The 18,085-nt window shown below is 30.2% G+C and overlaps 1 protein-coding gene across 1 annotated transcript in view; it reads right to left on the bottom strand.

The window, feature by feature from the left end:
* Positions 1–525: 525 nt before the first annotated feature.
* The window catches only part of LOC143046089 (uncharacterized), a 32,686-nt gene continuing 15,126 nt past the window's right edge, over positions 526–18,085 (bottom strand). Inside the window, exons 13-22 of the mRNA XM_076219076.1 lie at positions 14,303–14,381; positions 12,667–12,771; positions 11,131–11,310; positions 9,743–9,869; positions 9,189–9,357; positions 8,225–8,360; positions 7,612–7,722; positions 7,093–7,199; positions 6,357–6,435; positions 526–5,758 (exon numbers count right to left, since the gene is read on the bottom strand). Of these exons, the coding sequence (XP_076075191.1) occupies positions 5,552–5,758; positions 6,357–6,435; positions 7,093–7,199; positions 7,612–7,722; positions 8,225–8,360; positions 9,189–9,357; positions 9,743–9,869; positions 11,131–11,310; positions 12,667–12,771; positions 14,303–14,381 (1,300 nt within the window). The 3' untranslated portion in view covers positions 526–5,551. The remainder of the gene's footprint in view (positions 5,759–6,356; positions 6,436–7,092; positions 7,200–7,611; positions 7,723–8,224; positions 8,361–9,188; positions 9,358–9,742; positions 9,870–11,130; positions 11,311–12,666; positions 12,772–14,302; positions 14,382–18,085) is intronic.

Consider the following 18,085-nt stretch of genomic DNA (forward strand, 5'->3'; position numbering starts at 1 on the left):
TGTACAGACGGAAAAGGATCAAACTTAATGCACCCTCTACTATGGCAGGGGCATAAAAAACAACACTGAATTTCTTTATTACTTCCATTGTTCCTTAATCATTTGTCTGGAAGTTTCATTGTCCTTACCATGCAAACTATTGGAGTTGTAGAAAAAATCTAATCAACACTATTGCTCTGAAGACCATTTACCAAACTAATTCTCCAGTTACATGGAAATGTCATGACATCTGATGGATTGACAAAATATTCTGAGGAGAACAGTGATTGCCTATTTTGGTACCTATTACATCTTCAAAAGAATTCTGATTTCAGAAAGGTTGAAATTTTGCATGAAGTGCAGCTGATGTATATTTTGAACTAAAGGTGATAATGATAGGAAGCAAGAGAGGGTCCCAAATAAGTTTTACCATTTAAACAAAGATATCTGGTAGGTAATTTAACTAGTATGGAAAGGGATACAACTCAATCACACCTCATGTGAAAAGCAAACTTTAGATACTGTGAAAATGCAATAAATATGGACTCCAAGAATAAAAATATTTTATTGAACTGCTAAATATTCATGTTCACAATTATGTTTGATTTCTTAGAAAATTCTGTAATTGCAAGACTACATAGCCTACATGAAGTTATAGCAAAGCTTGTTGTAAAGAATCAAAAACTTTTAATTTTTAGAGCTTGATATTTGTGTTATATGTTCTATAGGTGGTAATTAGCTAGTCAGCTGAAAAATAAAATACAATGCTTGTTAACCAGCACTGCTTTTAAATAGAAATAACTACAGTTGCTGTTAATGATTCTATTTTCTACATGTTCCAAAAAAAATTATATAATATGTGTATCTATCCTTTAAATTTAGACAATAAAACAAATATCTAATTTCCAAGGATGAAATTTGAGATAATTTTGCTTCATAAATAATTATTTTCATGATGATTAGCGGAAATTCTGTAATTTACTAAGACTAAAAGTAGCATTTTCTTGATTTAACAAATTTCATGTATATGTAAAAATGATGATTAGAACGTGTCCTGGTTTGAAAGTTTAGTTTCAATAAAAAATACACTAGAAAAGAATACATTCTATCCAACCTCCTTGGAATGACAGAGTGCATTTGATTTTATTCTTTATATTTGTTTTTTTTACATAGCAACTGAATTCTTATCAAAATTTAAAAAAAACATTAGTTCAGGCATAAGGGGCATTATCTTGATACCAAGTAAGTGCTTTCTTGGCCCAGGTTTGTCAGTGATGTTTTTTTTTTTCATTTTAAACAGAAAGTACCAGAATAGTAGAATGTTAAATATAAGAAAGTAATGACAATTAAAGCAGAATACTTTGCTACATTTGCTTTAAATCTTTAGTTTGTTATAATTATTACTAGGAAATACAACACCACTGTTTTAAATAAAGAAATGATAAAAACTCAGAGATATTTTATCAGATTATGCTTATAAACATCTTATCTGTTCTTTTCAATTTTTAAATGAATCTATCGTCACAATCATTTAGTATATAAAATAATTAAAACTATAGAAAAATTGGTATTTTCAGAAAAACTATTGTCATAAAAATATGTTTATAAAAAAGAAAAAACTGTTGTCTGCAGTAAATAAATATATTTGATCTCTATTTTAATTAATTCCTTTGCTAGTTTTATACCTTAAAAACATGAAATACATAAAGACAGAGAATGATTGAAGTTTTATAAGATAAACAGTTTGTGGTCATTGCTACATTGTACAACTCTTAAGATTATCTCCCTTGATTATGATGACACATTGACTGAATATAATATCTCTGATATCAATTCTTTAAGCTGAAATATACATATAAATTCCCACATCCATAAATTTATGTTTTGTTTAATGTTTAATGATTAATGATTATCTCAATGAAAATATAAATCTGAAGATACAAATTATATAGTCTCAAAAATAAAGGTTTGTGTTTGACTTATATAAAAACCTGTTGTTCAAAGGCTATCATAGCATAAAATAAGACAAAAATATATACCATCATTGAATGGAAAAAATATTAAAATTTATTTTGTTTGATGCTAAGATTAAGGAAGGAGGAAATAACGATAGGTCTGATTGCAGAACAAAATAGCCTTCGAATAAGAACCTAATATGTAGGTGGTTTGTTATGCCACTACCGAAATACAAAAATGTACCAATAACCAATCAGAATTAAGTTGCTTGGATCTAGTGTCAAGTAGCATTTATGATTTATTTATATAGAAAATAAGTGCTTATCAGAAAAATGTAACTTTTAGGAAAACCATTTTTTAAACAACAAAGAATAAAAAAATAAATAGTTATAATTTTACAGTAAATTCTTGTTTTGTAAACATTATTTACATAAAATGTTCAAAAAGTATAAATGGAAAAATGTGCTTTTAAAAAGTACTCCATAATAAATAAGGTTTCATTATAACAAACATGCTAATTACCACAAAAAGATAATAAAAATAAACAACATGTTGACTATTCAGAGAAATCTGTGGAGATTATAATATCTACCTTTTGTATGAACTGTTCCCGAGTAGTCAGTTTTTATACAACGGATCCAGTATACAAGTATCTGTGATTTTAGGATAAGTTGATTACAATTATAGGATATATTTTGTAATTTTAATAACAAACTTATCATTAATTTCTGATGATCAACCAATCTTGTCTAAAAAAGAAATAGTAAATGGTTAGAAATGCAAAAAATATAAATGAAAAAGATTCACAGAATTATTAGAATTTTCCACTCTCAGAATCTTTCGTGAATTTCATGTGAACTTAAAAAACAACATTGGTATTGATCAGGATTTTAATTACATTTGAAAATTTACATGTTATCTGAAAAACTTTATTTTGAAAATTAACATGAATTTCACATGAAAGAAATTCATGTATTTTTTGCATTAAATTAATGTGAGTTTAAGCTTGTTTGAAATGAGCAAAATTTCCCTGTGTACAATTACATCCCCATCTTACAATAAAAATTAGTTAAGAATGATCAAAGTGTGAAATAAAAGTCTCACATTATGTCAACATATCTTACATAAATTTGTAACACAGGCATTAAACTGTAAAGTAAGGCTAAACATCAAACATTAAAGAACTGGTTTACTATATAACAGGAATGTTCTATATTCCCTGGGCTAAAAGGTGCACCTGAATATGATGTCCAGGGCTGTTTAGTGTCAGAATTTTACTATTTACCTATCTGGTAGTATAAAAATAGTATTGACAACTTACAACTCTTCTAAAACTTAGTTCCTTTCTTACGGGAGAGAGAGAGAGAGAACAGTATTATCCATATGTTAATAAACTTTGTTTTACTATTAATAAATGTGTATCTAGGTAAGATACTACTGTTTTAGTACTATGGATCTCTGGGAAACTAACCTTTATTTTATAAACAAAAAGTTTAAACAAAAATAACTAGAGCATGAAATACTTCTCATGGCAACAAAAATATTGGTGACCAATAATCAGATCTATAACATGAAGGCTAATTTAATTTAATTTACAATCAAGAATTTAGATTCATCAAGAATCACTATGTTACAAAGCAGAAGAAAATATTCCATGAACAATGTACATAAATGGTGAATAAATAAGTTCAACCCTGTCCCATGTTTATGTACTTGTCCCAAGTAAGGAATTTTGTAAGTGGTTGTCTATTAGTGTTTCTGTGCAATAGAATTGACAACCACCAATAAACCATATCACAGTCAAATTCTTGTTTTATGTATTAAAAGTTTTTCATTCACAACCAATCTGGAATTACAAATAAATCTATGTCCCTATGACAAAGGACTAAGAAGCCGTATATAAATCTATTTTTAGATACACTGTTTCTAATATGTTATATACATTACATTCCTTCTTTATACATTTTAAATGGTGTTGGATAATTACACAATCCAGTCTTTTATGTATCATTTTGACACATATTCAATATATAAGTATACTGGTCATTTTAAAAGCAAGACTATTTACACCTTTGTTCTTGCAACAAAAACAAAACAAACAATAAAAACATGTTTTCCCAAATTTGATCACAGTCTTAGAAATAATAAATTAACTCATAATTATAATAACTCTAAAATGGTTTATAAATAATTGAACAAAGCTTTTCTTCACAATTTTTATATACACAATTTGTATAATAATAATAATAAAAACTTGCATGCACTATTTAAGTAGCGTTATTTCTTCATAAAATTTAATAAATCACATAAATTAGATAGATTTTTCATGTTTGCCAGTTGTTATGGATGCACAATAATTTCTGATTTTACTTATTTATTTGTTTGACTTTTTCCTTTAGCCATAGTGATGTCTGTGTTTTCTTTTGATTTTGTATGCCCCTCTTCTGGTTTGTATCTTCTTTTACATTATCAATACTGATTTGTTTATACTATAATATTTACCCTGAGTCCATGGTATAATGAATATACAGAGATGTTACTACCTCTAAATTAACTAACTCTAAATTGTGATTTTTGTCCATCTCTAGGTAAAGGTCAAAAGTCTTTTTTATATAATAATCAACTAAATATTAAAATAATTAAACACAAAAAAGTTCTTAATCAAAACGAGGTGTAAATATTATTCTTAACGGATGACTTAGAAAACCAAAAAATAAATGAAATACGTTTGTACAGCAAAATAATGCACACAAATGTCCAATCTTAGAACAAAGGCTATATCCATGGTGTCTACAGATTTAAAGACAATTACCTAAAAATTGAAGTGTGAAGAAATCAACAGTCATTATGTATCCATTTATGTAAACAGAACATTTACAAAGGATCCACAAAGGGAAAATACTGAAACACATGTTAGGGAGGAGCTAGTCAGACTTTTTTTTAGCTCATGATTCAGTTAAGCATATATATACTGATGAGTGTGGTTCATTTTACAACTTTGTGATAAGAAAAATATTTTTATAATTATTTACCTAAAATAGTGCATCTAAATAAATCAAACAGTCAGATCGATTTAACAAACTAACAAATCAAATAACAGAAACAGTGAATGTGAATTTATACTGTTTCCAAACCACAGATTACTAATGCAAAATTAACATTGAGATTCAGCTTTGTGTGCACTAACCTTTCAAAAGCACACATTTCTGTTCTTTTTTTTAAAGCTTAAACATAAATTTTACACAAAAAGATTCTTAAACTTTGATGTAAGAATAGAAACACTTTTTAGCAATAGCAGATAATAATGTAAAATCTTTTTTGAGATATTGTACCCATTTTTAAATCAACCAAAATTGTTTCTATCAATCAAATCACAACAGCTTTCATTTTGATATGTGCAAATTGTTCCTACATAATGGTATTTTGGGAATATTGTGTACAACCCCTTGACATTATCTATCTGCTACCATTTTGTGAACAGGATTGTTTGTATAAACTGTGGTAAAGAAACAGCTTATCCACTTATTATAAAGATAATAAAGTCACAAACTCAACAAAATAATGTAAATAAATGGCTTGTCTACACTGTAATCAGCTGATTTAGTTTCAAACATTATCACAAGGAACTGAAATAAAAGTTTATGGCTCGACTGACATCATAATCAGCTGATATAACATGTAACATTAGGTCTTCATCACTGACGTCATCACCTACGATCTCCTTCATTTGGTGAACACAGGCTTCTAATCTGGCTGGATCTTCTATCCTCAAGTCTGACACAGAGGATGTGGTTGAAGAGGAACTGGTCGAACCTGACAGTGTCTGAGGAAAGATAAATGGAAGATAATCTAAAATCAAATTTGAGTGGACTATAAACTTAATAAAATTATAACAAAGCCTGTTAAAAAGTTTTCCTAAAAACTGCAATAATTTGATTATATAACATTTTGCTCAAATACTTTAATCCTGAGAAATTTATCCTGTGGCTATTTTCTGACTTTTTCAGCGGAGAAAAGAATCCTGTGACTATTTTCAGTAAGTCCTGTATTGAAATAAAAAAAAAAACGGATTTAAATGTATGTTCTACCAGATATGTATTTTCAAGTTTTGGCATGTGATATTGTATAACCAGTTACTTTTCATAAGGGTAATATTACAGTGATTAAGACGAAACTTGTTTTTAAGACATTTCAATTCAGAATGATAAATTAACATCAACTTTCCGCTTTCTGTGTTTGACAACTAAGTTAGAACTGTTTTCTGGTCGTAAACAAATGATGTCAACAAATAATACATAAAACTTTAATCTTAAAACACTGTAATGCATACAGTCATTTTTAAAGTATAAACATTGCATGTAGATAAAAATAATATGACAATGCTTTATAAGGGATTTTCAAAGTAATAGAAAATGACTTACCCCAGCAGCTAAATCCACCTTATGAATCATATCTTCAATATCACCAACATTTGGAGTTTCTTGATCACTGGAATCCTCTCTGAAAAATATAGAAATGTCAGCTATAAATAGTAACAGGAAGTTATAGATTAAATTTACAAGCATAAAGTATCTAAATTATCTTTTTATTTGTCCTAATTAACTGAACTATGTCTTGTGGGAAGATGAAGAAAAAGAAGCCTATTGTCCATGTCATCAGCTGTGGCCAAGTTACTGAGTTCACAATAAATCAATGTTTATGGCCTTGCTGCCATGCATATTCAGAGACTTTCTACAAGGAACAATAGCAATAAATATTTTTATACATCATGAATATTGTCTATTATTATACCTCAGTTATCATTTTCTATATAAAATAAGTACACAATATTTTGACTATTTTTCAAATTGCAAGCGTTGAACTATTTGACAGGTCAATAGTTTCCAACTATTGTACCTCGATGAAACTATATGACCGTACGTGTCATTATGTTTAGCAGAATTTCAAATGCAGCTACGGGATGGAGGATTTTGAAAATAACAGGGATGTTGAGACGTTGCGGTTTACCTATTTTATCTAGGTTTGACTTTAGTGCAGTACGTAACAGTGGCATTTCCTCAGGGCAATAGTTGCACCTCTGGGACATTAACTTACTATTCCACTCATACCCAGTCAATAAGTATTCATTATCTAACTTGCTCTTATCATCAAACATACCCATTTGTCAATGCTTGTATTTCATTCTTCAGATTTTGAGGTAATTCTATATATAGTTCACCTTCCATCAAAACAGGATGTTTCTGTATATACGACACTGTCTGTTCCTAAAAAACAAGTAGAATTGTATTACAATGAATCCTGCATTAACATTGTCTTATCTGAACTGAACTGATGACATGCATTAAATATTCTTCATTTAATATAAATTGAATTCCTATTTATTCAAACAAAATTTTTATCTAAAAAGGGCTTTATTTTTACCAGTTTTAACTGTATAATGCTGATATTAAAATTTTTCATCATTTATTAAAAGAAGGTTTTAGTTGTATAACTGTTTATATACTTTCAAATATTGCAAAAGTAATGTGTTTCTTGTATTTTGTAAGTTCTTTTTTAACCACAATAAAACTGAATCAACATTTCTAGATTTTTTCCTAAGTCATATCAGTAAAACTACAAAGTTTGAAAATCTTCAAAACAGATTTTGTAATTCAATTAAGACAGTATTTTCCTAACCTTTAATGCCTTTGCTTGGAGTTGATCTGCCATACTGAACAGATACAAAGCTGTTTCGTTGTTGACATGTTTTCCCAAAGAATGCTCACATACACTCTTTAATGTGTCCACCTGAAATAAAAGTTACAGGTATTTCTATAGGTTATTCCTAGGATTGAAAGGAAACGATGAGATAATAGTTGAGCTATAGTAATGCAAGTGTAGTGACTGTTTTAAAAAATTCAATAACTTGACTTTCAATTGTGATTTCAATAATCTCTTTCCTATGAATTTACTTTTAAAATGATGAGTTATTTTTCAGCTTCACAACAGGAAACAGAAAGCAGTAGGTTTGCAAATAACATTAAAACAACTATGACAGAATTGAAGTTATTTCAAATAAAAATTCATCTGTAACATTTTTGTTCAGAATATCTATAACTTAAGATAACTAAGCTGAAGCATGCCTCTGTGTGTCTTTGGCACATTCCCCATTTCTATTTTCAATTTTATACAATGATTATAATTCATATTTCATCAGAAAATGACATAAATTGTTATATCATCAAATTTTTACAATATTAACAAGACAAATACTGAACCTACAAATTACAAGCTTGTATAGTAATATTACCTCATATCTATCAGCTAACGTGAGAAGTTCAGTAAGCTGTTCTGGTGAACTGTGTGATGTATCTAGATTTCCTCCATATACAAATTCTAGGAACAGGTTGAACACTTCTGGGTTGGTGTCATGGATCGTTATTTTCCTATATACAAAGAAATCTATAGTTAAACTATCATTTTACTGATGAACAATATTATTATTTAAGGTGGTACCTAACACTACAGGGAGATAACTCTGTAAAATCAGCTAAACGTTTTAATAACGTTGTGTAGTTAAGGGAATATTAAGCATCTCAATGATCAAAATAAAAGTTTGTCAAACTGCTATATAACCAGTGTAATTTTTCTGATAAAACGGTTGGTTCAAATTTTTTGAAATTTTCATATTTTTGTTAAAGGGTCAAAGTAAATACTTTGTAAAAATTTTATGAAAATTAAACGAGCCAAATTAATTTTAGTGAAAGTGTTTGGTACCACCTTAATATCAAGCATAAATTTGTGCTAAAAATAATCAAAGAAAAGAACATATCAAATATGAAATTTATAGCTAAACCATCATGTTTTCTTTTGAAAATCATGACAATTTTTTCATTAGATCTAAAAATAACATCTGTTAAATAAGATCATATATAGACAACAATTATATGACAAATTCTTCTAACAATTTAAAATAGGTATTTTTTTTTGTTCTTTTATGCGTCTAGTTACTTTTACCTATGATTGAATAAGGTCATCTCCATTAAAACAAACTCTTCAAATATTGTTTGAGCATAAAAGAGAGATACCAAAGGGTCATTCAAATTCATGGCAAAAAAAACTGACATTGCAATGGCAAAAACAGAAAAGGACCAAAAGACAAACATCATGTCAACTCTTCATGCACCACACATCTCTACAAAACTCAGCTGTTAACTTGAATGTATGACACTGTTTTCAAAAGAAACCAATGCCTTATGTCTAACAATACTCACTTGTCTATGGATTCTCTCATACCACTAAGTAACGCCCTTTGAAACCACCGACATCTCGTTGCTAATATGACACAATGAGCAGGAATTTCATAGTGATCTGTATCCCTGTCAGATTCGGTTTTCTCTATGGGATCTCCATGTGTATGGTCTATCACAGTGTCACCAGTATCTAAATAATTTACAAGGACTCAAATCAGATGGTTGAACATTCTAATTTTTCAATTCAAGCCGCACAAAAAAAAAAAAATACAGTCACTAAGATTTTTATAAATAGTAGTTGTAATAACCAGATAAAAATTAGTCTCCAAAATTGAGAATGCTGCTAAATATTGACAAATTTAAACTTTCATGTAAAATGCAAACTTCTGTTTTGGAAAACAAAAACAACAAATGTAACTATCAAATAACTTGTTATACAGGTATAAACAAAAATATTAATTGCTAGATTAATCTTCTGGTATATTGTGAAGATATATGTGAAAAAATTCGCCATATATAACAAATTTTCATTTTTATCAAAGATGTCAATATACCAGAAAATCTCCTATACTTACCATGTATAATAATGATTTCAAATACCATGTCTGTTTTCTGTTTCTTTTTAAATAAATCTAATGCCCTCTTGGCCGTTAGACTATCCCTAGCATTGGGTGATATGCATAAGGATTCCACAGAACTTAACTGAAAATATACAAACAATCTATAGAATATAAACAACAAATTGGCATATCCAATGTATCATATGACAGGAGGTCTGACAGATCAGAAAATATAACTTATTTTTAATTTGCTGACCAAATACTGTGACAGAAGTACCTGAGAAAAAAGTGTTGGAAATAATTGTTGGACAAACAGTACAATAGTCAGCCAGACAAATTGAATGCAAAATAGCCAAAACTCCTATATATTAACAGTATTAAGTAATGAACTTGCATGTGTTTATTTAGATATATGACTGATTTTAATTCATAGCACCAAAATGTCCTACAGCAATTTATTACATTAGGTATTATATTAAGAATTTCGGTAAATTTTTGTTTAATATTGAAAAATTTGTAATATGTAGTTGTATTAATTATTTATCATATGAATTTATTTTCATTCTCCGCCATACATGTATTGTGTATAATTATTGTATTTATATTTCACTGATGCATTCAAAAAAAAATATTGTAAAATTGTATATTCTATAAGCTGTATTGCTTCTGAATAAAGTATTATTATTATTATTACATGACAACTATGAAAAATCTCCTGTTGTCATATACCCTGAACAGGGACTATCAACATGACCTGTAAACCCCAAATTTTCTAAATGATAAATCCTGAGTTGGATTTTAAGTGTAGGATTACAATTTTTGACATGTCTTCAGTTCACTGCCATGAGACCATAACAGAATGTTAGACAACACCAGCCTGTTGTGATGATCCTGTATCAAACTATACAGATTGTGTACAAGAACCTTGTGATTAGAAGTCATAAATCTTATGAGTATATAAGTTGGTTCTTTAAAAGTCCCCTTTAATAATTCCTTCTGACACCCATTTTTCTTTTTATAAATCTTTTACTTGTATTATTATAAGCCATCTGTAAAAATTTTATAAAATCCTTGTTATTTTTAATAGTTTTTGAGAATTTAAACTTGTCAATGATAAATTTATGAAAAATCAAGAGTGAACTCTTTTCCGCCAAAATTCAATGACTAATATCTCGAAAACAAGCACATTGACCTCTATATTTTTTTTGCTTTTTTGGTTCCTTTATTAATCCCCTTTCAATATATACTAGTGTTATTAAAAGCTTGTTATTTTGAAACTGAGTAGCGAACCTCATTAAATGGATTGTAAGTCATGTGAAATGTTCGTCATATAATAATATATTTTTGTAAAGTGAGCCACATTATCATATAAGTATCTGTAAGACATTAAATCATCCACTTACTTTGGCATATTTTGTAGATTTTTTACTTTCCTCTTTGGTTGAGCTTTCTTTGGTTTCTGATGTGAGTCCGAGCATGGATAATGAGTTAGTAAACTCCTCTTTGTTGACTATGTCTATTAACTCATTGATTGCTGGCTGTAAAGTGTGTCTGTAGCTGCATAGTTTACTCACTGTCCAGGCCTAGACAATAATTCATATTTATATTGCATTTTAATTGAAAGCATTCAATGCACTATATATACTTTGTAATCATGAGAATCAAAATGGTTTTGTGCATTTTGTGGATTCTCTGATTAATTTAAAAAATAAAGTTTATTGACAGAAGTCTTATGACAGAAATGAAGTACAAGATAGTACAACAATTCATATTGCTATACAAAAGCAGTTATAAGGTATATCAGACAAAAAATAGACTTAATTAAGATTTCTTTTAAAGTCCATTTAAAAATATAATCTCCTGAAAGGTTTACTTATTATGAAATAAACAGCTGCGCCATGAGCGCATGATACGCCCGACGTCTTGTGTGGAAGTTTTATGCAATAATCATAAATAGTTTCTGAGAAAGTTTTAAGCAATAACCATATATTGTTTTTGAGACACGGCGGGACATGTGAAACCCTCAACCCTGTTTTTTTTTTACAAAAAACTAAATATCACTAAAATGAAATTTTCAATCAAAACCAAAAAGTATACAGATCTTCAGATTAATATAACAAAGAAGTGTGTAAAGTTTTAAGCAATAATCATAAATTGTTTTTGAGATACGGCACAACATGTAAAAAAAACCTCCCCCTTTTTTTACAAAATACTCAATAACTAAAAAATGAAATTTTGAATCATTACCAAAAAGTATACAGATCTTTAGATTAATATAACAAAGACATGTGTAAAGTTTTAAGCAATAATCATAAATCGTTTTTGTGATATGGTGCGACATGTAAAAAACCCCTCCCCCTTTTTTACAAAATACTCAATAACTCAAAAATAAAATTTTGAATCATCACCAAAAAGTATACAGATATTAAGATTAATATAACTAAGAAGTGTTTAAAGTTTTAAGCCATAATCAAGAATCGTTTTTGAGATACGGTGCGACATGTGAAAAAAACACACCCCTGTTTTAGTTACAAAGTGCCGTAACTCAAAAAGTTTTAATCTTATTTTCACCAAAAAGTATACAGATCATTTGACCATCATAAGAAACAACTATGTTAAGTTTCATGAAATTTGGATAAGTCGTTCTCAAGTTACGGTGCGACATGTTTATGCCGGACAGACAGACGGATGGACAGACAGACAGACAGACAGACGGACGGACGGACACCGGACATTTGTATAACATAATACGTCCCGTCAAAATTTTGACGGGCGTATAAAAATTGGAGATAACAACACACTTCCAGTTTTATCAACTAATTGCTTTTTCTAGAACAAGAGAAATGATCTGTATATCAGTTGTAATTGTCTCTTATCTTTGGGACTAACACTCCTCATATATGAGAAGCCTACATCTAATACACATCTTTTCTACTTACCATCTTAGATGATGTCAGTTTAAATAAGTATTTCCATTCTTTCCATTTCCATTTCTCCTCTATCATAAAAGCAAACTGTTCTACTCTTTGTATTATTAATGGAGCCTGAAAGGATAAAAGAAAAAAGTCAATTAAATGCATCAATGATTCATGTTTATAATGATTTAAATGATGCTTGCACATAATTTCCTTTAAATATGTTGTGAAATGAAATTCCTTTACACATTTCACAAATTAAAATTGACCTTAAGATTTTCTTAAACTAAGCATTCAGTGGTTTTGAAATGAGCCTGAAATATCTTCAGAAAAAAGAAGTTTTTTTTCAAATAGCTTTGAAAACATATAAATGTTTTTAAAAATTTCCTCAATGAATTCATGTCCTAGATGCTGATCTATTGCACTTTAATATTTATAGAAATATATAACTGTAAAAGACTTAAATTCAAGATTGAATTGTATATAGCAATGGAACAATTTTAAGCAATATCTTGAACTGGAGTTTTTTTCTTTTGTTCATAATTGTATACTTGTAGTTAAACCTTTTTTTGGAACAGATAGATTCTTTGACCATGCAAAACAAATATGTTTTTAATAAAATACTTGTATTGACAATTATGATTTGACACTACTACATCATTCTGTAACTTTATTCATAATAAATTGCATGACAAGGACTCAACAGGATCTATAGAAAGTTCACCTCACTGCTGCACATGGTTTGAACACTAGACAAACAGTACAGTAAATTCAAAAATTATTATGTACATTTATTTTTGGAATTTTTGAAGAATGGACAAAAGTGTGAGATTAATTATTGCAATTTCAGAAAAATCTGCACACAGATACATGTATGGGAGCATATACTGTTGTGATAATCAACAGGTGCATGAATCTGCACACAGATATATGTATGGGAGCATATACTGTTGTGATAATCAACAGCTGCATGAATCTGCACACAGATATATGTATGGGAGCATATACTGTTGTGATAATCAACAGCTGCATGACTCTGCACACAGATATATGTATGGGAGCATATACTGTTGTGATAATCAACAGCTGCATGACTCTGCACACAGATATATGTATGGGAGCATATACTGCTGTGATAATCAACAGCTGCATGACTCTGCACACAGATATATGTATGGGAGCATATACTGTTGTGATAATCAACAGCTGCATGAATCTGCACACAGATATATGTATGGGAGCATATACTGCTGTGATAATCAACAGCTGCATGAATCTGCACACAGATATATGTGTGGGAGCATATACTGTTGTGATAATCAACACACAGATATATGTATGGGAGCATATACTGTTGTGATAATCAACACACAGATATATGTATGGGAGCATATACTGTTATGATAATCAACAGGTGCATGAATGTGCACACAGATATATGTATGGGAGCATATACTGTTGTGATAATCAACACACAGATATATGTATGGGAGCATATACTGTTGTGATAATCAACAGGTGCATGAATCTGCACACAGATATATGTATGGGAGCATGTATACTGTTATGATAATCAATAGGTACACGAATCACAATGATAAAACCTGGCAATAGTTCTCAATTGACAGTCAATTAAGTTTATTAAGACCAAGAATCTTACCTCTCTATCTTTGAGTGTCTGTAAGAATGATGAGATTAAACTTTTCCTCTCATGGACTGACTTTCTATTGAAACGACCTCTGAAAAAGTACACATATAAAAATATACAAAGATAAAAGGTTTCAATTATCATTGATTTCTATTACTTTTGTTTTTGAGTGATAGGATGTAGATATTCATATGAAAATCAAATCCATGGTAAAGAACGGTTAACCTGCAAGTGATATACAAATAAGTGACAAGATTGGACCATTTGCATGTAAATGAAATATTATACAGCAACATTTGCAGATGATTTATAAAAAGAGGCCAGATACAAGTAACAGAATGGAGGAAAATATATTTTTGATACAAAACAGTTGAAGGTCCAGCCATTTACAAAGATAATGTTTGATAAGATCCAATCATTACTAAATTCATGTGGAATAAAAATTGTACCTGAAAACATTCGACAATTTGGACAGCTATCAATTTTAGAATTTAAGCTTATTACAAAATTTCATTGACAATTTTACTTTCAATTGTTGTGAATTGTCATTAAGATAAAAAATATTTCAAGGGATCAGAGCGTCACTGATGAGTCTTAAGTAGACAAAACGCATGTCTGCCATATCAAATTATTATCCTGGAACCTTTAACAACTATTTACATCACTGGGTCACTGCTGGTGGACATTTCATTCCTGAGGGTATCACCAGCTCAGTAGTCAGCACTTTGGTGTTGACATAAATATCAATTATATGGTCATTTTTTAAAATTTCCTATCACCAAACTATGATTTTTTTGAAAACTAAGAATTTTCTTATCCCAGGAATAGATAACCTTAGCTGTATTTGACACAACTTTTTTTTTTTAATTTTGGATCTCAATGCTCTTCAACTTTGTACTTGTTTCGTTTTTTAACTATTTTGATCTGAGCGTCACTGATGAGTCTTATGTAGACAAAACACCGGTCTGGCGTATCAAATTATAATCCAGGTACCTTTGATAACTATTTACACCACTGGGTAGATGCCACTGCTGGTGGAAGTTTCGACCCCAAGAGTATCACCAGCTAAGTAGTCAGCACTTCAGTGTTGACATGAATATCAATTATATGGTTATTAGGTCTTTCCACTTTTCCGTGGAAAGACCTATTGATTTTGTTCTGATTATTATTATTATTTTTTTTTTTCTTCCGCCTAATTTCTTTCTTGCGTAGTATTGTTGTTTCACAAGATGTCGCTTAGATATATGAAATATGATATCGTAAAGTGTATGCGCTTTAAAAACTGACAACTGCGTAACCAAATACTTTACGTTGTAAGAGTTACCTCCCCAAACACTGTTTTTCTTGTGGCCACTACTCCTCCGTAACCGTAAAAGATTACGACAAATTTGTTTTACCAATTTGCTCATAACGTCTTCAGGATTAGGATCTTAAATTGACCGAAGCTATCCGGAGACTCCATATGAGAGTTATTTCCCCTTTTGCATTTGAGATAAGTGATATGCATATGAACTCGTGAACCTTTAGGCGTATAAACCTAGAACCGCTTTATTTGGTGTCCTGAGGTCCCAACTTAAAAAATGAGGTCAAGGTCAAAGGTCAAGGTCATGATCTAAATTTTGACATTCACTTCAAACTGCTTTTTCTTTGAAAAAAGTTAGGGGTAAATTTGAAACAAATGTGAGCAAAATGTTAGTCGCGACATTATTTATGTCGTGAAATTTTGTCGAAAAAATATGCGTAGTATTTTGGGGGTTTTCATGCCACTGAAATGGAAATATCAACAAATTTACTAATTATAGCTTCAAACTTTACAGCTCTCATGGTGCGTACATGCAATTTATCTTTGTAAATAATCCAATGCCCACAACTACCTATCTAACTCCCCCCCCCTTTTTTTTTTTAGGAATCCCATTTCTATTTTATTATAAAAATGCTAATCCATCTTTTTTATAAATAAATTTCTTTCTGAAATACAAATCTATTCATGCACAATAAAATATCTGCTCCAAATCATGTACATGTATTTCTGAGAATTGATCGATAAACGTTTTGTTAAAGTACTATAACACCGGCATTAATAGCATTTTTGTGTGCATGCAATGAATGAGTCGACCAGTGGTCAGCGGTCAGCGATTGGACAATAATTTACCTGTAAAATAAATCGAGAAAATATATTTTCCGTTAGCAGTACAAATCACGTGCAGTCCGCTTAACGTTCCAATCTGGATTGAGAAATTAAAATCAATGATGTAGAAATCAATCCAAAGTTCGTAAAAAGTAGTAAAATCCTAGAATCAAACTTCTAAACATGCATTAAAAAACAAATCTGTGTTCCCGTAGATACGTGTGCAAAAAATGCATGCACAATCCGACATCAATGACCTGTAAATGAAAGAAAATTAAATCCGTTTGCACATTCTTTATACATAGGTGCATGTGCTCAGGACGACGTCTCTCTCTGCAAAGGATTATAATAAACTATCTGTTTGACTATATCAGCTTGGTGACGTCACAATCGCTGCATCCGGTACTACCTAAAATGAAAAAGGGGTTTTCCCCTTTTCGAAAAAAATAAAATGTGCACGTACATTTCAAACCAAGCAGGTCAGGTTCGATTTCCTTTAAATACAAAATTGAATACAATGCACACACAATAAGATCAGTAAGTAAATAAGACACACATCCTGGGAAACCCTATAAAAAACAAAACATGTATAAAGGAAGATGCAAGGATTTTTTTTATAGGCGTGTATATATATCCTTGCATGTTCCTACAAATATCATAATTTCAATACAACTAAAATGTTGCACGGACCCGTTTTTACGTGTTCACAGAGGCTAGGTCTCAAGTGTTTAAACACGGGCACTAGGCTCTCAATGCCGTTTTCACGTGTTCCTAGAGGCTAGGTCTCAAGTGTTTAAACACGGGCACTAGGCTCTCAATGCCGTTTTCACGTGTTCCTAGAGGCTAGGTCTCAAGTGTTTAAACACAGGCACTAGGCTCTCAATGCCGTTTTCACGTGTTCCTAGAGGCTCCCCAAACACTGTTTTTCTTGTGGCCACTACTCCTTCGCAACCGTAAAAGATTACGACAAATTTATTTTACCAAATTGCTCGTTACATCTTCAGGATTAGGCAATTTATTTGGACCGAAGCTTTCCAGAGACTCCATATGAGAGTTATTTCCCCTTATGTAAATGATATAAGTATTATGCATTTCTAACTGGTAAACCATAAGTGATAGAGACCTAGGGTCTTCAGATTTGAGGTCCTTGGTCCAAAAAAATGAAAATGAGGTCAAGGTCAAAGGTCAAGGTCATGTTCTAAATTTTGATTTTTGCTTATTTTCACTGATTTTCAAATACCGTATGACATATCGACAAATAATTTTTCATAAATTGTTAATTGCGACATGTCCTTACTTGTATATTTTGGGTGAAAGGGTGCCCAGACAATAAATGGGAGTTTTTGCCCATCTTATATTTAGGTTTACCCGTAAAGTGATATTACTCTTTATCCAAACATATTAAAGACCTAGGGTCTTTTGATTTAAGATCCTTGGTTTGTGACCTTGAAATTGAGGTCAAGGTCATAGGTTAATAGGACGTTCTAGATTTTGACCTTTGCTTTAAATTGATATTAATACATCATAAAACCATGGGAACTAACATTTTAAACTGGTTTTTCATATTTCAATATCAAAATAGATCTTTACTAGTGGAAAGATCTTCAATTGTTCTCTGAACAATTGGTTTTTAATTTTTATAAATTTCCTGTTTACAAAACTATGAA

This window comes from Mytilus galloprovincialis, chromosome 9 (assembly GCF_965363235.1).
Source record: "Mytilus galloprovincialis chromosome 9, xbMytGall1.hap1.1, whole genome shotgun sequence".
In the NCBI taxonomy this organism is placed as follows: Eukaryota; Metazoa; Mollusca; class Bivalvia; order Mytilida; family Mytilidae; genus Mytilus; species Mytilus galloprovincialis.